Source organism: Oncorhynchus masou, chromosome 6 (genome assembly GCF_036934945.1).
Source record: "Oncorhynchus masou masou isolate Uvic2021 chromosome 6, UVic_Omas_1.1, whole genome shotgun sequence".
Taxonomy (NCBI): domain Eukaryota; kingdom Metazoa; phylum Chordata; class Actinopteri; order Salmoniformes; family Salmonidae; genus Oncorhynchus; species Oncorhynchus masou.
The window spans coordinates 12,975,048-12,998,964 of NC_088217.1; the positions used below are offsets into that span (position 1 = coordinate 12,975,048).

The 23,917-nt window shown below is 42.1% G+C and overlaps 1 protein-coding gene across 1 annotated transcript; it reads left to right on the plus strand.

Annotated features, from left to right (window-relative positions):
• The first annotated feature begins 4,047 nt into the window (after positions 1–4,047).
• pcif1 (phosphorylated CTD interacting factor 1) lies at positions 4,048–23,553 on the plus strand. The gene is made up of 16 exons (XM_064967571.1): positions 4,048–4,141; positions 5,393–5,536; positions 5,993–6,117; positions 8,105–8,236; positions 8,500–8,645; positions 11,758–11,912; positions 13,849–13,996; positions 14,797–14,880; positions 16,782–16,881; positions 17,034–17,196; positions 17,517–17,686; positions 18,449–18,535; positions 19,199–19,383; positions 19,652–19,745; positions 20,034–20,209; positions 20,587–23,553. The coding sequence occupies exons 2-16, from the start codon at positions 5,413–5,415 to the stop codon at positions 20,924–20,926; spliced, it is 2,229 nt and encodes a 742-aa protein (XP_064823643.1). The 5' UTR covers positions 4,048–4,141; positions 5,393–5,412; the 3' UTR covers positions 20,927–23,553.
• Positions 23,554–23,917: the final 364 nt, after the last annotated feature.

The following is a 23,917-nucleotide window of genomic DNA, read 5'->3' on the forward strand; positions in this document are numbered from 1 at the left end:
TGGATAATTTCTATAAAGAACATTATTATTAGCGATGTCAAAAGCTGCTCCAAAATTAGGATTGATACTAAAAAAACATGATACAAGTCTTTTCGGACATAGGGCAACTTTCAATCATGGTAAAATGCCCAGAACATTCAATGCCCAAATAATTGACATTCAAGAGGGCCTATTTTCACTTGAGTAGTGAATCATTATCATACAACATACTGTACCAATTGCAGAATACACATGAGAAAAATAAGTGTGAATGCAAAATATAAAATTGTGATTCATGTTCATGACCTGAAACATATTTGAGGGTCCCATTTTGCAGACATTTTCTTTTTGGCAAGGCTGTCCTTTAATTTGTGAGGACCTCTTTTATAAATGGGTGTTCTCTTCTTAGAATTCCATTTTTGCTTTTTCAAAGTATGATGATTCAAAGGTAATTTGAGGTACTCCATGCCACGAGGTTCATTAAATAATAGGTTAGCCTTTGCATTCTTCTGACTGAGGTGAAATGCTAAAAATAGTTTGTACCAACCATTGGAAAGATCGGGCTAAACCACTGGTCGGATATAATTGTAGCCTACTCTTTAAAAAGTGAGAATTTCCTGAAAACTACTACTGTAGGCCTATATCATATTTCTCTTTATTTATTTATTATTTTTTTACCAGTTTTATTAACCCGGTTCATTGTTAGGTAAGCTTTGTTCTATGTCATGTCGATTTAGGTAACTTTCATGCCATGCCACATGTTCATTTGCACGAGACTCCTGAACTGTGCTGGAATGCACTGAGCAAATTGGGAGCAGCAGGGCCAGGGTTGGTTCACAGCGTTAAGTGCCATTTAAGTCTCTGGACCACACAGATCATAGTGGTTCCCGACTCCGTGCCACAATGATGGCTCAGCCCACTTATTTGACGTATAAAAAACACAACATAAAAGAGCTGTTCAGAGAAATGGGAGGATGTTTTTTTTTTAAATTAAGTATATGGCGTGAGGCTTCTGCACCAATTGTAGACGACAGCATAAAATGTGATGGGTGAATTTTTGCATTGTAATTTCAGAAAATGGCCATAATACAGTATATCTGTAGTAATAGTGCAATGATAGTGTTTCAGAGTATTATTGACCCACCAGTGTTGTGATTTGCTCTGATATTCGCCTATTGATTTCTCCCGCCGAAGTGGCATGTGTTGTCAAAATGGGAATGCTGTTTTTGACTTTGTGGTTGTGTTATCTAGTGGAAATTGGGTCAAGTCACCAATGTAGAAATTGCTCTGTCATTTCCTGGTTGCTAAAATTCTACACTTCGCTCAATTTCAGTTTATGTGAGAAAACAATCAATGAATAGTGTAGGGAATCATTGTACCATCTAAATCGCTGTGAAATAGAAATGTTTAATTAAAACAAATTTTTATTTTAAAGTGAGAGTTCACCATTTTATGGAATGCAGGGGAGGGGAGATTTGTTGTGAATGCAGCCAAGTGCTGTTGCAATTCCCCTAGCTTCTTCATAGGGGAGGGTTTTTAGGTGTAACAGATCATCCATACATCCATGCACCACCAGATGTCAGTGATGACATCATTTATGGTCAACAAGTGAGACATGACTTTTCTCCTGACCTGTTGTACAATATCATAAACTCAGCAAAACAATAAACGTCCTCTCATTGTCAACTGCCTTAATTTTCAGCAAACTTAACATGTGTAAATGTTTGTATGAACATAACAAGATTCAACAACTAAGACAAACTGAACAAGTTCCACAGACATGTGACTAACAGAAATGGAATAATGTGTCCCTGAACAAGGGGGGTAAAACTCAAAAGTAACAGTCAGTGTCTGGTGTGGCCACCAGCTGCATTAAGTACTGCAGTTCATCTCCTCCTCATGGACTGCACCAGATTTGCCAGTTCTTGCTGTGAGATGTTACCCAACTCTTCCACCAAGGCACCTGCAAGTTCACAGACATTTCTGGGGGGAATGGCCCTAGCCCTCACCCTCTGATCCAACAGGTCCCAGACATGCTCAATGGGATTGAGATCCGGGCTTTTCGCTAGCCATGGCAGAACACTGACATTCCTGTCTTGCAGGAAATCACGCACAGAACGAGCAGTATGGCTGGTGGCATTGTCATGCTGGAGGGTCATGTCAGGATGAGCCTGCAGGAAGGGTACCACATGAGGGAGGAGGATGTCTTCCCTGTAACGCACAGCGTTGAGATTGCCTGCAATGACCACAAGCTCAGTCCGATGATGCTGTCCAACACCGCCACAGACCATGACGGACCCTCCACCTCCAATCGATCCCGCTCCAGAGAACAAGCCTCGGTGTAACTCTCATTCATTCAACAATAAATGTGAATCCGACCATCACCCCTGGTGAGACAACTTGTCAGTGAAGAGCACTTTTTGCCAGTCCTGTCTGGTCCAGCGTTGGGTTTTTTTTGTCCATAGGCGATGTTTTTGCCAGTGATGTCTGGTGAGGACCTGCCTTAAAACAGGCCTACAAACCCTCAGTCCAGCCTCTCTCAGCCTATTGTGGACAGTCTGAGCACTGATGGAGGGATTGTGCATTCCTGGTGTATCTCGGGCAGTTGTTGTTGCCATCCTGTACCTGTGTGATGTTCGGATGCACCGATCCTGTGCAGGTGTTGTTACACGTGGTCTGCCACTGCGAGGATGATCAGTGTCCATCCTGTCTCCCTGTAGCGCTGTCTTAGGCATCTCATTGCAATTTATTGCCCTGGCCACATCTGCAGTCCTCATAACCCCTTGCAGCATGCCTAAGGCACGTTCACGCCGATGAGCAGGGACCCTGGGCATCTTTCTTTTGGTGTTTTTCAGAGTCAGTAGAAAGGCCTTTTTAGTGTCCTAAGTTTTCATAACTGTGACCTTAATTGCCTACAGTCTGTAAGCTGTTATAAACGACCGTTCCACAAGTGCATGTTCATTAATTACTTATGGTTCATTGAACAAGCATGGGAAACAGTGTTTAAACCCTTTACAATGAAGATCTGTGAAGTTATTTGGATTTTTCCAATTTTTTTTGCTGAGTTTATGTAACCCTGTATGCCTATACATTTCAAACAACCCAGTCACACCTGAGACACAGTAACTATCATAAAAAGCTATTTATTGAGATCATGAGCAAGGCACAGATAGCGTTGGTTGTCAGAAACCTTTGAAATAGAAATGGCGTCGTTTTGTAGGCACTAACTCCGCAATGAATAGTTGGGTTTTTGGATAAATGCCGAAAATAAGGTCTGTGGTAAACACAGGCTTAGGAGATCGTATACGTTTTGTTTTGTGAGATAATCTTTAACATCTACTGTCACTTTCTATGCATTGAAGTATATTTCTGTAATCAAAACAATCACATAAAGGCTTCATAATTCATAAATTTCAAGTTAACTGACTGTTATTATCCCATAAAACAAAACATAAGATCTCCTATGCATTTTAAAATTTTTGACCTTATTTTCATTGTTTATCCCAAAACGCCATTCTTTCCCCATGAATTTGCCCCAGAGGTAATGTCTGAACAAATCAGAGGTAACTTCCAGTTTTCAGAACTATAACTTCTACTTTCCCAAGACCCCAAATATCTTTCTATTTTTATAACATGTATATTATTTTGTATAATATTTACCATTCAGTGCACACATAATAAGAGATAGAACAGCAACATGAATTGAAAGTTGTTCATTTATTATTCTTCACATACATAAATAACAGACCTATCACACAGGCATAATAAAGTGTTCTAATAATATGAGAATAAATTCATAGACTAATGAGCATGTAGCTGAAGGCTATCAATGGGAAAAGTAGCCACAGCGCAAAACATGCCATCGAAGTTATTACTGGTTAAATAGTTCAGACGAGTTTACAAATGTGTTTTTGCATGATTACTTTCACAAGCGACGTTGTGAATAACTATTTCTGTATGTACCTACAAAAATGCCCTTCTACATATGGCTACTTCTCAATGACAATGTTATCCTGAAATGACAACTAAACTGGCGCGTGCGCAATACCAAGGCCCGAGTCCCCGATACAAGATGGCGGAGAAGGTGGGGAGGGAGAGGCGGAGGCGGGTACGGATTGAATAGAGCAAAGCCTATACAGGGTTCTCAACAAACCTCTACAAGGTAAGGGGAATAACCAATTTAGCGCTACAGCAAGGGCATGGGCAGGTGGTGGAATATGCGGGGTATCATATTATCTACTCAAAATGCACGCATTGTCATTGCACGAAATAAACAAACAATATTGCCTGCAAGGGGTGCAGTGGCTATGAGTCGAGAGCGCGCGCGCCATCTTGTCTTAACCAAAGTGCGCGCCCAAAATTGTGTATGTGTTTGAAATAAGGAGGTCAGATACGCCTCCATTCTCTATTTTGACAGCATACACGGGTAGTCTTACTAACTCTCGTCCTTTTTATGTCTCATTAACCCTGTTTCGTACAGTATCCTACCGTATATTAAATGTTTATTCCACGTATCCCCCGCCTAGGTTCCCGAGATGATGCCGTTGCCTTTTGTTGTGTAGCGCAGCTACCCAGCGGCTTCCCCTCCTCCTCCGTGTTTGTTTTCGGGCAACTCAAACTGGGGTGGGCGGTGTAGCAGGCGCATGCGTGTCCTTCTTTTGCCCATTTGTGTTATCAACGACAAAAGACAGAAAACGCATCTCCAAGATGTCAATTTGGAATGTTCTATCTAAATCACATTTAAATAAATCATGAACCACGTAGCTAGAAGTCATATGTGTAGCTAGCTACTAGCTACATGTCCCGTACGTAACACATTCGTGTTAGCTTAACTAGAGTTAGCTAGCTAGTTAAGCTCTTAGTCCCTAAGAACGACAGTCCCTATCTATCCGAATATTATGGTATCTTGTCTGCACAATGTTGGCAATAACACCTTGTGCAAGCACAACACATTCTAGCTCGCTACTGTAGACTAATCATGCGCTCATTTAACGTTTCACTGTTAAATGTTCAACCGTCTCGGGCGAGCAACTGTTATTTTTGCTACTGCAAAACACACTACGGCTCTGGGATGAGTCTTATCATTTTGGGAATTAATGAGTAGTAGTAGTAGTAGGCTACCATTCACACCAGACTGCAAGAAATGTCCATTAGGGTCTGGTTTTTAAAATGCCAGGAGGATCAAAACTTGCTTGATTGTCATATTTCGGGAAAGCATGTCCAATCACCACTCGGTTACCTTGGAGATTGTGGGACATGTTTACATTCGATCACATAAAATAATATTAATTATTTAGACAGTGTTGTGTCATAAAAAAATTAAAAATAAGTAGTGTACACAGTATTTTTACCTTTTTACCTGGCAATGTGAACTGAATACCCCTTTTTCTAATATGCAACCTTTTATTTTCAGGACAGGACAGATGAGGAGAGATGACAAGTGAGAATCACACAACAATGAAGGTGGACACCTCTTTGGTGATGTCTCCCACAGGGTCTGCCACACAGGGGTCTCCAGTCTCACCTTCAACCAGCAAACCAATGCCAGAGTTGCCAGGTAAGATAGCCAGTGCTTGACTTGGACAAAAATAGGTGCATGTACTCATTTTGGGTGCTGGTGTTGTTTATATTTAGGTGTAGCAGCTCCACAATACTTTTGAGACTATATTCTATATGTGGAACAGGAGCTGAAGCAGTAAAACATTTGAGGTGCTGGTTCTGCCCAAGTCCAGCACTGAAGATAGCCCTGGTGATATATATATGGCGTAACTCAGCTTTCCGCTCTGCTTACCAAGCATTCATACAATTATTTTAAAACCTAATGTATACCCTAAGTAGGCAATGCAAGTAAACTACCAAAAATGGGTATCCTATGTGTGTATATGTAGGGTATAAATTAGGCCTTGTCTTGAGATCAGTGCTGATGAAGAAAAGATTGCTGGCTCTGTCTATGATGACATGCAACTGAATGGAGATAGATTAGACATTTCTGACACGTTTCCTGTTTGTGCAGACGAACTCGTCCAGGCAGGCTGGTCGAAATGCTGGAGCAAGCGGGAGAACAGGCCCTACTGGTTCAACCGCTTCACCAATCAGTCGCTGTGGGAGATGCCAGTCCTGGGGCAGCATGATGTCATTGTGAGTGAAAAATGGGTTTCACTGTTTGTTTTGTGACAGATGGGTTGTTGGAAGAGCGTGCTTGTTTGAAAATGGAAAAGTGTTGCTGTAACTTTTGATAAAGGAAAACATCAGGACGAAGCAGGTCCTTTCCAGGCTGCATCACATCCGGTTGTGATTGGGAGTCCCATAGGGCGGCGCACAATTGTTCCAGAGTCGTCCGGGTTTGGCCCGGGGTAGGCCATCATCATAAATAAGAATTTGCTCTTAACTGACTTGCCTAGTTAAATAAATAAAACTTTTTTTTTTTTTTGTGTATATGTGGGATGCACTGTTGAGCGCGACATCCCGAGGGGTTCGTGCTGATTGTACGGAGATTGTGACAGCTGGTTAAATGGCGTCCCTTGAGAAAGCAAGAACAAGATGTATGTCAGGAGAAGTGCAGTATTATGATAAGGAGACTTATACTTGGAATACGGAGGAGGAATGGAGGGAAAAAGAGAGGCAGAGGAGGTCAGAGAGAGAGAGAGGGGGCGGACGACGGTGAACTTGAGTTGGTTAAAAATTGTGGGGAAAGGGGAGATGGTTTGTTGAAGAAGAATGGTAGAAAGTGTATGCAGAGTGAGCTGAAGACAGGAGGAGAAATGGAAGTGAATGAGGTCGATGTATCGGAGGTGGTAGGTGTGGTGAAGTTTTCAAAGCCCGAGGCTTGCACCCAGGGTCAGGTAAGGATGAGTCTGTGACTGTAGGGTTGAAGATTTTGGAAAAAGTGGACCCTTGCCTTTTGGCTGATCTATTTGTGGTTTCAGGGTGGATGAAAACAGAGTTGGGTACTGTGGAATCGGTGAGGGTAACCAGTAGTGGTCTTGTGATTATTGTTTGTTTCTGCTAGTCAGAGGGAAAAGGCGGTCGGCGTTAAATGAATGGGGGCAAGAAATGTGAATTGTTTCACTCAAGAAAAGGGTACCATTTGAAGGAGTGATAACTGGGGTAGCAGTAAAAGTTGACCAACTGGAGGGGAAGATTCCCGGTGTTTATGCTCGTCGTTTGGTGAGACGCAGACAGGGTAGCGTGTGGTGAAACTGAAGTCGTCTGTTCTTTTGAGTTTTGATGTTTAGTCTTTGCCCAACAAAGCGATGTTAGGATATATCATTTATCCTGTACAAGCTTTTCTGCCAAATACATTACGTTGTTACAGATGTCAAGCTTATGGGCATGTGGCAGCAGTGTGTAGGAGGGAGGTTCCTAGGTGTGAGAAGTATGCAGAAGGGCAAGAGACAAATGAATGTGCAGCATTGGGGTAGTGGTATGTGTTAATTGTAGGGGTGCCCATGGGGCTGGGGATCAGCAATGTCCTGTGCGAGAGAGGCAGGTTGAGGTTTCCAGGGTTAGGAGGGGAGGGCCTGAGATGAGCGGCATGAGTAGTAGATGTGTACCAGTACAGAGGGAAAAAACCCAACAAGTGATGTATGTTTCAGTGAGATTGGATTTTTAGAATTTAAAGCAATGGTTATCAATTGTACTGCAGGGATGGAACGTAAGTCACAGAAATTGAGGTTGTGGTGGCAGTTGTAGAGGTATTTAGATGTACGTGACTTGGTATCAGAAGCGTTACAGTGCGTGTTAAGTGGTGGTGTCCCATCCTTTCAGGTTGTTGGCACGAGATAGGAATAAATATATTTCATTAGTGGGGGGGGGGGGTGTTTTTGTTTGTTAGTGTGGTGTTCGATGGTAGGGTATTTGTTTATTTTATTTTTTTCAAGCAAAGTATAAGAAGTTGTACTCTAGTTTAGTAGGTGGTGGTAATGCAACAATAATTGGATGCCAACCGCTGTTTGGGACAGAGGGGATAATTATCCTTCTCAAGTTCTGTTCCAAGTACCTCATGCCCTCTTGTCTCTTGATGGAGCTTGGCTGAACCTCCTCTTATTATATCGACATCACTTGTCTTGTTTTCCTGTTCTGCTCCTAACTTGCCGGCTTGTCTGTTTGTTTCTGTTTTTCTTAGTCTGACCCGCTGGGTTTGAACGCTGCCCCAGCCGAGGGAACGGGCGATGCCGGCGTGGGCAACGGGCAACGCAAGAGACGCCTGTCGGAGGAGGCCGCCCAGGGGGGTCCTCACAGCTTCAAGAGGGCCAAGGTGAGTCATTGAGAAGAACACGTTTCTTACAACTTCAATGACGTTAAATTATACAAGCGTGACAATTTTCACGTTTCTTTACCAATGTGATTCACTTTCGAACTTATCTATTAGACGACGTAGTGCTGTCTTGCCTGACATGAAGAAAGTCATGATTTACTGGAGTCCGTTGTCTCTGTAGATTGTTTCATACATGTATTATTTGAATATTTCCACTGTCTTAATTGTCAGTCTAATCCGATATGTTACTGTGTCGTTGACAGATTGAGGTTGGTATACCTGTAACAACCCCGATAGTTCCCATCTCACCCATTACCCCCGGGGCTAAGTCATGGAACTCTACCACAGGCACAGAAGACAAGCCAGGGCAGCACTCTATGCCCGCCCCAGCCCCATACCGTCCCAGCGTGTGAGTACAGCCACATCACAATCGCTGGAATTGATATGTAGACTAGAGGTCAACCGATTAATCGGCATGGCTGATTTAATTAGGCAGAAGTTTTCATAACAATCAGTATTTTTGGACGCTGATTATGGCCCATTACATTACATTCCACGAGGAAACTGCGTGGCAGGCTGACCACCTGTTACGCGAGTGCAGCAGGAGCCAAGGTCAGTTGCTAGCGAGCATAAAACTTATCTTGTAAAAAAACAATGAATCTTCACATAATCACTAGTTAAGTACACATGGTTGATGATATTACTAGGCTAACTAGCTTGTCCTGCGTTGCATATAATCAATGCGGTGCCTGTTAAGTTATCATCGAATCACAGCCTACTTCGCCAAACGGGTGATGGGTTAACAAAAGCACAATCGTTGCACGAATGTACCTAACCATAAACATCAATGCTTTTCTTAAAATCAATACACAGAATTATATTTATTTAAACCTGCATATTTAATTTATGTTAGCAGGCAATATTAACCAGGTAAATTGTGTCACTTCTCTTGGGTTCATTGCACGCAGAGTCAGGGTATATGCAACAGTTTGGGCCACCTGGCTCGTTGCAAACTAATTTGCCAGAATTTTACATAACATTGAAGGTTGTGCAATGTAACAGCAATATTTAGACTTGGGGTTGCTACCTGTTTGATAAAATACGTAATTGTTCTGTATTTTACTGAAAGAATAAATGTTTGGTTTCTAAATAATAGTTTCCGGATTTGACCATATTAATGACCTAAGGCTCGTATTTCTGTGTTTATTATAATTAAGTCTATGATTTGATAGAGCAGTCTGACTGAGCAGTGGAAGGCAGCAGCAGGCTCTTAAGCATTAATTCAAACTTTACTGAGTTTGCCAGCAGTTCTTACCCATGCTTGAATCACAGCACTGTTTATGACTTCGAGCCTATCAACTCCCGAGATTAGGCTGGCAATACTAAAGTGCCTATTAGAACATCCAATAATCAAAGGTATATGAAATACAAATGGTATAGAGAGAAATAGTTGACTCGTCATCATTCCTGTAAAAACTACAACCTAAAACTTGTTAACTTTGAATATTGAAGAACTGGGAATATTGAACCACCAGCTTTCATATGTTCTGACCAAGGAACTTAAACGTTAACTTTTTTACATGGCACATATTGCACTTTTACTTTCTTCTCCAACACTGTGTTTTTGCATTATTTAAACCAAATTGAACACGTTTCATTATTTATTTGAGACTAAATAGATTTTATTTATGTAATATATTAAGTTAAAATAAGTGTTCATTGTTATTATTATTATTATTCATTCAGTTTTGTTGTAATTGTCATGTGTATTTAATCGGTATCTGCTTTTTTTGGTCCTCCAATAATCGGTATCGGCGTTGAAAAATCATAATCGGTCGACCTCTAAAGTAGACATCTCATGGACACTGCCTGAGGAAGACCTTTTTGGTCGAAACGCGTTGCAGTGGGGGTCCTGCTGTAACATATGTTGATCTGCTATTGTCTGTAAATATTTGTATTGGGGATGTAATGATTCACCTATATGCATTGGTCCAGATTCAGATGTTTAAGATACAACTATATTGGACCCCAAACCGATCCATGCATTGGTCATAAAAAGTATTCAAACATTACAAACCGCTGATTCACTCAAATGTTTTGCTCATTACTTTCTTCATTCCGAAAATACCTAATCTACTGTGACAACTGATGCTTCCTCTCCTTCAGTGTCGATCTAAGCATGAAACTGTGTTGACAGTCATTGATTTACAAGTCATTTTGCATGCCGAACAACCCTAGGGAATATTAGTAGCCTAGTCAAACTGGGCGCTGTGTCCAGCTTGGCGTGCTGACCAACATATGGTGGGTGGCCTCTTCCTGATCTTGCACATCTGCGCAGCACCATAAGCATTAAAATGCTAAAATGGGTTGCTCGATATTAGGCTTCATTAGTTGAGTATGTACGTAATTTGTAATTACGTATGTAATTTGCTAGGTTATTATGTATGCGCTGTTGAAAATGTGTGTTTTACCGGAATAAAAGTAAGCTACCGGAAACGATAGATATTTTGATTGTTCAGGTTCACTATCAGCAATAGTTTTGTACGTTTGGCTTTAAACAATTTTGTATTTAACCTTTATTTAACTAGGCTAGTCAGTTGTGAACAAATTCTTATTTACATTGACGGCCTACCCCAGCCAAGCCCTAACGGCGCTGGGCCAATTGTGCGCCGCCCTATGGGACTCTGAGATGCAGTACCTTCGACTACTGCGCCACTCGGCAGCCCAACAGAGTGTGATGTTTTGATATACAGGGTAAAGTTGATAATTTCATTACGAGGAATCACTTTTGCGAGGCGCACTGCGTGGCCAACGCGGTAGGAGAAAATAAGCTCTCTAAATGGTCAAAACCATTCGATTTTGAGATGTGTTGAAATCCAAAGTTATGCTATATATTCATTGGCTATGTCATAGCTGATTTGTAAATGATAAATGTTGACACATTACACCTTACACAATCGACAAAAATGACAAGTTCATTAGTGGCCGATGGTGATTTCAGAAACAAAGAGGGGGGGGGACAAAAGAACAGGTTACATTGCCCTAATCTGATAGTGGTAGTTGACCTAGTCTCCCCTATGACTCAGATGAGGTGACGACATCGTATACATCACAGACGTGTCATTCACACACACACACACACACACACACACACACACACACAGACAGTCTGCTCATGAGTTCCATCAGCAGCGGATTTTAATTTTGAAAATTATTGTGTTTATGCGTTGAAACGACTCGCACTGATTCGTTCTCCAATCAAATCCGAATCCCTTCAAACTTAAATATACCGTTCCTGTATCGTATCAGAGCCCATGTATCTAGATACGTATTGAATCGTCTTCAAAGTGAACTGTACACATCCCTAATTTGTATAGCCTATAGTGCACCCACAGTTCACAATTGTGTGATCTCTGCAATATACAGGGCAGGCGGGTCTTGTTTTTGATTTTATGTAGCACCGTAACTTATAATACAGTTCTGTCAAGTTGAAATAACCAGTTATATCGATCCTGTGGTAGAATATACTGGGACCTGGATGTTCAGACGAACGCAGTGATCAGAGAGCGACCCCCTGCCAACCATCTACCGCCCCACCCAGAGATGGAGCTCCAACGTGCCCAGCTCACCACCAAGCTACGGCAGCACTACCACGAGCTCTGCTACCAACGAGAAGGTACATTACCCCATGCAACTGCAATTGTCAAGTCAAACTATATATATATATATATGTGTGTGTGTGTGTGTGTGTTTGTGTTTTTTAAACCTTTTATTTATTGCTTTTGTTACCATAAAGTCTTACTTTTCGAGGTGCATCCCCATTAGGCAGCTAGACGTTTTACTTTCGAGGTGAGCATTAAGTGTCTGTCTGAAACAGCGCTGACAATACTTTCTAAGCCATTGTGGTCATTCCTCCACCCCTACTACTGGAGTGCAGCAGGTTTTCACTCTAGCCCCGGGTCATGTTCATTAGGCACCGAATGGAAGACCACGGACTGAAACGGCGACGGACTAGCTCAACTTTTCATATAAGCAACACTTATTCTCCATTATGAAATGGATTCAAATGTTTTCCCTAATGCATGCCCTAGTGAACACAACCCAGGGGCCGGTTGCACCAGTTGGTGGTAAGTTGGTCGTAACTCTACGTCCAGTGTAAAATGCGCTCTATGCCGGACCTAAACATTTGACTTGTTGCAACACCTGGGTGTAGATTTGAGTGAGCAGGCGTAGGGTCTTAAATTGAGACAAGATTTTACACCTAGTAGAGTGTTAAATTGGGACTAGATTTTGCACCTAGTAGGGAGCAGGGGTAGGGTGTTAAATTGGGACTAGATTTTGCACCTAGTAGGGAGCAGGGGTAGGGTGTTCAATTGGGACTAGATTTTGCACCTAGTAGGGAGCAGGGGTAGGGTGTTCAATTGGGACTAGATTTTGCACCTAGTAGGGAGCAGGGGTAGGGTGTTCAATTGGGACTAGATTTTGCACCTAGTAGGGAGCAGGGGTAGGGTGTTCAATTGGGACTAGATTTTGCACATAGTAGGGAGCAGGGGTAGGGTGTTCAATTGGGACTAGATTTTGCACCTAGTAGGGAGCAGGGGTAGGGTGTTCAATTGGGACTAGATTTTGCACCTAGTAGGGAGCAGGGGTAGGGTGTTCAATTGGGACTAGATTTTGCACCTAGTAGGGAGCAGGGGTAGGGTGTTCAATTGGGATCTTCTTTCATGATATATGCAGAAAATATCTATATTTTCAAAAGGATGTGAGCCTAGTTTTCATATTTCATAACCTCTGGGCTTTTTGAGTTACCTAATAAGTGAGTCAATAACACTATAATACACTTGATTTAAGCTACATAGCATGTTGAATGTGTCTGATCACATTGGCAAACAGAAAGATGAGCTGCCACCACTTGTTTTCCCAGGCAGAGATCAAATAACCAAATATACAGACAGAGATTCAGTGAAACAAAATCACGTTGATTATCAGACAAGGGCTTTTCGTGGTGACATAGTCTTGGCTACTAAGAGGGTGAAGAGCAAAATAACCCACCTGTTATACTAGGCTAGTGTAGGCTACATAGCTAACTAACATGCTTGCAAAATGTTCTGATAACTAGACCGAAGATCATGAACACACACCTTAATTTGGCTAACATTTTCTAGCCTACTTTCCCCACAGTAATTATTGATTGATCCTTCCAGCTGTGGTGGTGGTTGACTCGAAATGCCTCGCAATGTTTAGAACTGCCACGTAATAGGCGATTAACGAGCGCTGCCTAGCAACCATCCTTATGAAGCATTAAATCTCATGAAGGCGCATTGCTGACGCCAGACTTGGCTACCATTAGTCTTACTGTTAATGCAACAGGTGTAAATTCTGGTCCCGAAGTCGGTCGTAGCTACGCCGTCCTAGCATTTTTAATACTTTTTTTTTCTCCCTTCTTTTTTTGCCAAACTTGTGCAACCCCGGGCCCCAGGTGTTGCTTTTCTCATGTTTCATTATGAAATGGATTCAAATGTTTTCCCTAAAGCATGCCCTAGTGAACACAACCCAGGGGTTCATATTCTTGGCTGACCTTGATAATCAATGATTTTCCCCCTATCTAATAGGTATCGAGCCCCCACGGGAGTCCTTTAACCGCTGGCTGCTGGAGCGCAAGGTGCTGGACAAAGGGCCAGACCCCCTACTGCCCAGCGAGTGTGACCCCATCATCTCCCCGTCCATGTTCAGAGAGGTCATGAATGACATCCCCATCAGGTCAGTGGGAAAGAGAATCTGTGTTAGTCCCAGGGTTAAATATTTACTTGATTGATCATGCCTGGTGTAACGGAACTAATGAAATAGTCCCAACAACTGCAAACCCCACCCATCAGACACGCAAATGCTCAATGGATTCAAAAGATTTTAAAATGTACTTTTTGAACCAAGGTCTTATCTCTCAATACCAATTCTAGTCTACCCTGGGATGGACTTGATTCACTATGGTTGGTATGGCTAGATTCCATTCAGATCTTCATTGTGAATTATGTTGTCTGATAGAGCTGGTAATTGCCAGGGGTGACACGATACAATATTTTCAAAGTACTTTGATGCCGATACAATATTTATTGCGATTTGATACTGTGATTTTTTTATTTATTGTGATTCGATGTTCCAAACACATTTTCACCACATGTCTGCTGCAGAGGGTCAAGAGAGCCGTAAGAAAACAAGTTTTGATCAGTCATGGAAATAGGTGTTGAAACCAAATTGTCTCCCTATTTAAAAAAAATAATAAGATAGAGAACAAGCTATGAATGAAAAATACTGAGTTTTGGTGCAGGTGATGCCAACACGAGCAAATATAATATTGCGATATTGTCAAATTATACGATATGTTGTCAAAAATAATGTTTACTTTTTGCACTATTGTCTGATTTACATTTTAGTATGTGAATTGTCAACACGCTGAAATGTCGTCTTAACAATTCACCCCGTTTTATGGTTAATTTGGACAATAGCGGCTCATTTCAACAATTAGTTTTATTGACCACATGTTTTGTAATTTCTTACACCAGGTTGTCCCGCATCAAGTACAAAGAGGAGGCCCGAAAGCTCTTATTCAAATACGCCGAAGCTGCCAAAAAAATGATTGACTCGAGGTAGGTGTTTCTGGCACACTGGAGTTAGTTGGCCAAATTCCATTTTAATATGACCTAATATTCTTCGAAATCGTTCCGAGTATGAAGTCAGAGATGCTCTCAAAGAATTCCAGCTACTACTACCTCCTGCTATACCGTTACTGTATTTCCCTTAACAATTTAGAATACACATACATATACACATACATACATATATATACACATATACACACACATGTACACATACATACATATGTACACATACATACATATACACACATACATACATACATACATACATACATACATACATACATACATACATACATACATACATACATACATACATACATACATACATACATACATACATACAGTTGAAGTCGGAACAAATACATTTAAACTCAGTTTTTCACAATTCCTGACATTTAATCCCAGTAAAAATTCCCTGTTTTAGGTCAGTTAGGATCACCACTTTATTTTAAGAATGTCAAATGTCAGAATAATAGTAGCGAGAATAATTTATTTCAGCTTTAAATTCTTTCATCACATTCCCAGTGGGTCAGAAGTTTACATACACTCGATTAGTATTTGGTAGCATTGCCTTTAAATTGTTCAATTAACTTGGGTCAAATGTTTCGGGTGGCCTTCCACAAGCTTCCCACAATAAGTTGGGTGAATTTTGGCCCATTCCTCCTGACAATACTGGTGTAACTGAGTCAGGTTTGTAGGCCTCCTTGCTTGCACACGCTTTTTCAGTACCGCCCACAAATTTTCTATAGGATTGAGGTCAGGGCTTTGTGATGACCACTCCAATACCTTGACTTTGTTGTCCTTAAGCCATTTTGCCACAACTTTGGAAGTATGCTTGGGGTCAATGTCCATTAGGACATGGATGGATGGATGGTTGAAAATTATGTGGATATATTGAAGCAACATCTCAAGACATCAGTCAGGAAGTTAAAGCTTGGTCGCAAATGGGTCTTCCAAATGGACATTGACCCCAAGCATATTTACAAAGTTGTGGCAAAATGGCTTAAGGACAACAAAGTCATGGTATTGGAGTGGCCATCACAAAGCCCTGACCTCAATCCTATAGAAAATTTGTGGGCAGAACTGAAAAAGCGTGTGCAAGCAAGGAGGCCTACAAACCTGACTCAGTTACACCAGCTCTGTCAGGAGGAATGGGCAGTAATTCACCCAACTTATTGTGGGAAGCTTGTGGAAGGCTACCTGAAACATTTGACCCAAGATAAACAATTTAAAGGCAATGCTACCAAATACTAATCGAGTGTCTGTAAACTTCTGACCCACTGGGAATGTGATGAAAGAATTTAAAGCTGAAATAAATCCTTTCTACTATTAGTCTGACAATTCACTTACTTAAAAAAAAGTGGTGATCCTAACTGACCTAAAACAGGACATTTTTACTAGGATTAAATGTCAGGTATTGTGAAAAACTGAGTTTAAATGTATTTGGCTAAGGTGTATGTTAACTTCTGACTCCAACTGTGTGTGTGTATAGAGATTTATGTTTTTTTATTTTTTATATATATATATATATATATATATTAATTAGTACGTTCTGTAACTCAAGTGATGGCTCAGCATTTTTAACACCACTGCTTTGACGGCAAGATCCAGACCGTAACATAAAAAGCAACACCATGTCTCGCCATCACACATAGAAAGCATTTATATGTGCATCCACTGATAAACTTGAATCAGAAACCTGTGGCTTCAGATCCAAAACCAGTCCGTTCTAGTTCCTCAACTGTCTTACTGGAAAGAAAAGAAAGCTTGATTGGGCTTGTTGAACATAGCATGTGTATGGGAGTTTGATTTGGCTCGTTGAACGGCACTTTGCTTTGAAATGCTTTGTCTTGGCTGAAGAATGACTGGTGTCTCTTATGTCCTGGTAGAAACGCCTCACCAGACAGCCGAAAGGTTGTGAAATGGAATGCAGAGGACACTATGAACTGGCTACGGAGGGACCACTCGGCCAGTAAAGAGGACTACATGGTGTGTGTGTGGTTTAGAAGTGTGGTGTATTGTATGTATATGTGGCAACAACAAAATAATCCGTGGCTGTATAAATTTCACCTCAACGGAATGAACACTGACATGTATATGTTAAAAAAAAAATGGATCCCAAAACAAATCCTCCCCCTCAGGAACGTCTGGAGCACTTGCGGAAACAGTGTGGTCCCCACGTAGCAGCAGTGGCCAAAGACTCTGTGGAGGGGATCTGTACGAAGATTTACCACATCTCAGCAGAGTACGTGCGACGCATTCACCAGGCCCACCAGACGTTGCTGAAGGACTGCAACGTGTCGGGTGAGACGTGCTAAATTGCCTCGCACTCTGCCCCATGCTTTACCAACTGACTCATATGGGACCAAATTGATTACATTGGTGCACAACCATAGAAATGGATTGACTCTGAATGGCGATGTCCTTTCTAATCGTTCAGTATCTTTGCGCGCAACTAATTTAGCAACTTAAAACCCCCCAAAGTCTGTTGTTGATATTGTGGTTTTACTCTGAATTTAAGCCGTTCAATATCCATGATGGACTGGTTGTGTTGTGGTTTTTCTTACTGTTTTTTAACTTACCTTTGTTCTACTGTTATCCCTCATTCCCTCCCTCTCTCCCAGACCCAGAGGCAGCAGATGTGCAGGACAGACTGGTATACTGCTACCCCATTCGGCTGGCCTTGCCCTCGCCGGCTCAGCCACGCGTGGAGCTGCACTTTGAGAACGACATCGCCTGCCTGCGCTACAAGGGAGAGATGGTCAAGGTCAACCGCAGCTACTTCACCAAGCTGGTGAGTAATGTTGTAGCAGCGATAATGTGTATATTATAGAAGTACAAATATACACTGATTGTACCAAACATTAAGAACACCTGCTTTTTCCATGACACAGACTGACAGGTGAATCCAGATGAAAGCTTTGATCTCTTATTGATGTCACCTGTTAAATCCACTTCAATCAGTATAGAAGAAGGGGAGGAGACAGGTTAAAGAAATGTTTGTTTTTTTAGTCTTCAGGCAATTGAGACATGGATTGTGTATTGTTGCCATTCATAGGGTGAAGGGGAAGACAAAATATTTAACTGCCTTTGAACGGGGAAGGTACCAGGCGCACCGGTTTGTGTCAAGAATTGCAGCACTGTTGGTTTTTTCACGCTAAACAGCTTGACACAACTGTGGGAAGCATTGGAGTCAACATGTGCCAGCATCCCTGTGGAAAGCTTTCGACACCTTGTAGAGTCCATGAATTGAGTCTGTTCTGAGGGGATGAGGGGGTCAACTCAATATGGTATTCTTAATGTTTTGTACATTCAGTGTATGAAGGTGCACTGGGGTGTCATTGGTTGCGTGTTGATACTAGCACAGTACCACTGAGTGTTTTGTAATGCATGCAATCCTAAGTCCAACATGACCGGAGAGATGAATTGCTCTCTTGTTTGAGAAACTACCAGGATGTAATCCTGAAAGGTGTTGTGGATATAATTGACTAGCGTTGCCTTCTGGCACATGGCGTGCCCTCTGCTCAATGACTCTCCTCTCTATGCTTTCTTTCAGGAGCTATTATACCGGTACAGCTCCATCGATGATCCCAGGTTCGAGAAGTTCCTGTCACGGGTGTGGTGCCTTATCAAGAGATACCTGGTAAATTAGGGGCTAGACCCCTGCCATGGATCTCCATTCACCTTCACCCCCGTCACCCCCTTACTTCACCCCCGTCACCCCCTTACTTCACCCCCGTCACCCCCTTACTTCACCCCCGTCACCCCCTTACTTCACCTCTGTCACCCCCTTACTTCACCCCCGTCACCCCCTTACTTCACCCCGTCACCCCCTTACTTCACCCCCGTCACCCCCTTACTTCACCCCCGTCACCCCCTTACTTCACCTCCCCCTCACCCCCTTACTTCACCTCCCCCTCACCCCCTTACTTCACCTCCCCCTTATGTCACCTTCACCTCACCCCCTTACTTCACCCCCCTAACTTCACCTCACCCCCTAACTTCACCTCCCCCTCACCCCCTTACTTCACCTCACCCCCTTACTTCACCTCCCCCTCACCCCCTAACTTCACCTCCCCCTCACCCCTTCTACCCATGCCTTTTTGACTCACTACTCTTTCTATATATTTTTTTCAATGTCTTCACTGCCAAAGTATGAAGCCATCTGTTTAGAGGCGATGTTCTTATAGTCCACTTTCCCTCCATATCGTGATGACAATCACTGTCCCGTTACTCTTTCTCGCCATCCTTTCTGTCTGGCTACGTCTTGACATTTGTTGTGCTGACGTCACTATTTGTTGTGCAGGTGATGTTTGGTGCCGGGGTGAATGAGGGGACGGGCTTACAGGGGGCTCTCCCCGTGCCTGTCTTTGAGGCCCTCAACAAGCAGTTCGGGGTGACCTTTGAGTGTTTCGCCTCGCCACTCAACTCCTACTTCAAGCAGTTCTGTTCTGCCTTCCCCGACACAGATGGTTTTTTCGGATCCAGGGGGTAGGTTTAGAATCACACAAAAAACAGAAAAAAAAGATTTGCTTCTCATCCCAAAACATACATGTATGTTCTCTATCCCAGTGTTTCTCAACCTCTGGTCCAGGGACTTTTGTCTATTTTACAATGCTAGTTTCAATGTGAGAAACACTGGTCTACCCCATCACAACTAAACAGAGACCACCCAGACATGGTCTGTGTACTTTTAGTTATTTGTTCTTCTCTGGTTTTCTAGTTTGAGCCTGTTCTAAAATGTTCTTTGCCCTCCCAGGCCCTTTCTGAACTTCTCACCAGCCAGTGGCTCCTTCGAGGCCAACCCTCCCTTCAGTGAGGAGCTGATGGATGCCATGGTGACACACTTTGAGGTGCTCCTCCTTAGTCATTTACTCATTGCTTGTTAAACGCATTCAAAGTGACGGTTCACCCCTCATTCAAAGTCTGTCTGATGTGTTTATACTTCAAAAGTGGTATGAGTCCATATACCACGTGCTGTGTAGATCCCACCGACTATATTAGAGAATCTGCAAGACATAAATCCTACATGAACAGGGGGGACAATTAGCAATATTTAACTCCAGCTTAACTTTCAACTGAACTGTTCACTTTTGAATTCCTGGGAGAGTTTGTATTTAACAAATATATGTGTCCTATAGAAACTGCTGGAGAAGTCCAGCGAGCCTCTGTCCTTCATCATCTTTGTCCCGGAGTGGCGAGACCCGCTGACCCCGGCCCTCCACCGCATGGAGACCAGCGCCTTCCGCCGCCACCAGATGTCGGTGCCCGCCTTCGAGCACGAGTACCGCAGCGGCTCGCAGCACATCTGCAAGAAGTGAGTGTGTCCAACAGCGCAGGGTCCATTGTTCTGACTAGGGTTGTCACATCACCGTTATCGTGATACTCATGGCATGGAAAAAAGAAAGAAAAATGACGCAGACTTAATTTCTTGATGCTTGAAACAGTCTTTTTGTGTGTGTCACCCACCCAGTCACATTTAGTTTATTTTCCAAACTATAGCGCACAATATTTGACATAAAGGACCAACAAGTGTACTGTGCTTGGTGTTTTCACTTGGCTGCCCAAGTGCTCTTTGCTGTATTTTTGGGAAATTATGCTCCCAGATGCACCCTAAAGAGGACACAAGCGTAGCTGTATTTTGATTTGTATGAAGGGAGTTTCAATGGCTCTCTCTCTCGCTATCTCTCTCAGGGAGGAGATGTACTACAAGGCCGTCCACGGCACGGTGGTCATCTTCCTGCAGAATGCCGCAGGCTTTGTGAAGTGGGAGCCCACGCCGGAGCGCATCCAGGAGCTGCTGGCAGCCTACCAGGTCTCCAGGCGAGCCTTGGGCTCCCCAGGTCCCTCCTCCGCTCCCACTACGCTCTCCCCGGCCAGTGCAGGGGGGTCAGGCGACAAAGACTCTATTGCCGCCAAAACGGCACCCGAACGATCAGCCAGTTTGGACACATCACCCGGTGGCCAGGACAACAGCAGTAGTAGTAATCCTGTGGAAAAGACTACACCACCTTCTGAAACAGCCAGCGTTTAAAAGCAGGCGAGGGGACGTAAGTGAGGATAGGGAGCGTTTGGTGGTGGGGGTAGACCACAAATGGGGCAGAGTGTGGGGGGGGGGGGGTTGATCTTCGACTGCTAGAGTGGACTACGAAGGAGGGCCTCCCTTAAAATCAGTTTACTTTCTCAACTATTTAATATTAGTTCTACTAGGTTTTTATAATTCTGGTCGTTATTTACTGTAGTAACGCTTGTTGCTTTTTATCAATGTAGCTAGTGGTTGTGGTTTACTAGGATTCCTTTTTTCTATCATTGGTGCTGTCGTCGTCAGTAATTATTGGGTAATTCTAGTCATTGTTCATTGGCCTTTTTGAAGTACTGTTTGTCCCAAATGGCACTCTGGGAATAGGCTGCTATTTGGAACTCATGGATAGTGATCTGCTCCCGAGCAGCGGGACTTGGCTGTCAGTTTTGATGTGTGGAATTGAAAAATGTGTATTTTGAAAGACTTAAGTTTTGTTTGTCCAAATCCCTTCTAATCCTTAATAGGTACAGGATGGAGGTGTCGTTGGGTAATAAGGCAGCTATGTTTCTAACCCTCTTAAGCCGACAAACAGTTTAGAGGCAACCCTTGTACATACGACAGCCAGCAGTAAGTTAGAGTACTGAACGAGAGAGATTCAGGCCTTTATATTGCTGCATTACATTGTGGACTACTGTTATGCAGGTCAGAAATACCAGAGAGTAGTAGTTCCATATTGGCCCTGTCCAAGTCCATGCACCGTTTCCATATCTGCGGTTGAAGAAAGCTCATCAAGTTGTTAACCGCTTTCCCGATGCACGCAAAATACAGGCCTTTAATACATCTTACAATGGCAATATGATGTAAACCATTGGCTCGAACAACAGCTGAATTATTCTTATTTTCCCCCTGTGCTATATGTAAGTCCAAAGTAACAACTACGAAAGGAGTTGAACTGGCTTGTTGAGCAAAAATGTGTCCCTTCCCTTAGAGCACTATCCCACCTCTTTTTAAAATAAGGAAAAGCACTAAATGATATCTGATTATAAAATTATACCCTCTTTAAACATAGAAAAAAATGTCCATTGTGTTCAACCTTGGTTGTGGTGTTTTCACATTGTCGTGTGGCATAGAAAAATAGATTAGTTACGTTTTTAATCCCTCCAATCTCAATTGTATTTTTTGTATATGTTTACACCAGTAAGAGATTAGAACGCATCACTGGGCAGCACTATGAATGTAAAATTTGAAAAGGCAAAACAAGAAGGTCATGATGCCTTGCGTCCGACGTGGCACTCTGTACCCTCTGTAGTGCCCTAATTTTGGGCTCTGGTCAAAAGAAGTGCCCTATATAGGGACTAGATTGCCTTTTGGGACACAGGCCCAAGAGCCTCACTTCAGCCTCAGTCATCGAGGGGAGAGAATTCATGTATTAAAAAAATAAAAGAAGATGAAAGACATGTTATTGTACAATTCCTCCATCGTATGACAAATTTGTCTCTGTCCTTGTAAACTATGATTATCAGGCACGGACTGTCATCTCAGCATATGCTCTCATCTATAGCCCAAATGCTTTGTACAATGAGCTTAGACATAGTTTCTTCTAGATAGCATCACTTGCCTTTGCCCCATTTGTATATACTTAGTAGTGAGGTTTTTTTTATAGAGAACTACAATGATTGCAGGCATAAGGCTGTAGGATAAGACAAAGATCTGTTTATGCTGTTGAAAATGTATGATGGTCATCTTGCTCTTTGAACATAATACGTACTACAGTAAGTCTGGCATCGTGCCCCAGAACCTGGATACAAACTCTAGCAATTCGTTCTTTGTCATTTGAGCATTGAGCACCAGTCACATACCCTGATCCTAGTATGTTTCTGTCACCAGCAAAACAAATTGTAGATATTGTACAGAAAATTGGTATGAATTGTGTTATTTTTCTCTGTTACACAATTGTATTGAGCTCTGATGAAAGAAAAAAAAAACAATTGAATGTTGTCTTTCTCCATGTTTTTTTATGAGTTCATTTAACATAATTTTAAAATATGTTTATGTATTATACAGTTTATCACATAGAAATTGTTTTAATCTAAACCAAAGTGTTATTAAAAGAAGAAAAAAATCTATCTTGTATCTAAAAGTAGACTTGTGTATGATTGCATCAGTAATGGATAAGGTGTAACCAGCAAAATTACTCCTTGAGTTTATTTTTATAATTCGTTTTTTTGTTTTGTTCTAGTAAGAGCAGATTGTATGTTTTGGAATTGATTTTGCATGACACTTTTGACACTTAAATCATAACGTTTATTCTTAAATCAATTCATAGACTTTTTACATAAAGTATGACGACATGTATTTATCCCTGTTTACCCTTATGGTAATTTATTGTCTGTAGAACATTTGTAATGCCATGAATGTTTTTCTCAATGTGATTCCTATGGGCAAGAATAAGGAGAATGTAAATACTGTCTGTGCTGAATTCATTCATTAATCTTCCTAGTCTTCTCTCTGAGTAGATTATCAATGTTTCTCCATTGGAACAAGCATACAGATGCGCTGAATCATATTTGTTCCCAGTAAAATGTGTCAAACCATGTATGTTGTTTGCATTTCTAATAAACTACCATACCGTAGCTGTACTTTTTAGGCTCTCTTCAAGATGCTGACTGGTCTGCTGACATCCCATGTTTTGGGCTTTGAACCCCCTAAATGTTCCCCAGAGCCATATCTTGGAAAATATGACATACCTGTACATTATGCCATAGTTGTTACATTACTACATATTACTTTAGTGAAAGAAAAATGTATACTGCAATGCTGGTCACTAGAACCTAAATGTTAAGAGACGAAACAGGTGATAGAGCGCAATAGTATTTTTATTTTTTTCAAACGCTGATGGTCATGAGTTGCTTCTGAAAGCCCCTACAAATATGGCGGCTGCAATGGTTCAAAGCCTTCGTCGCACGGACACGCCTTCGTAGCTTTTACGCGTGCGCCAAATAC

Bases quoted from the DNA above. Each gene is read 5' to 3' on its own strand.
- pcif1 (XM_064967571.1), top strand. From the start codon at position 5,413: ATGACAAGTGAGAATCACACAACAATGAAGGTGGACACCTCTTTGGTG. The intron at 11,913-13,848 runs GTACATTACCCC...CCTATCTAATAG, and splicing joins GCTCTGCTACCAACGAGAAG to GTATCGAGCCCCCACGGGAG. The intron at 16,882-17,033 runs GTGTGTGTGTGG...CCTCCCCCTCAG, and splicing joins CCAGTAAAGAGGACTACATG to GAACGTCTGGAGCACTTGCG.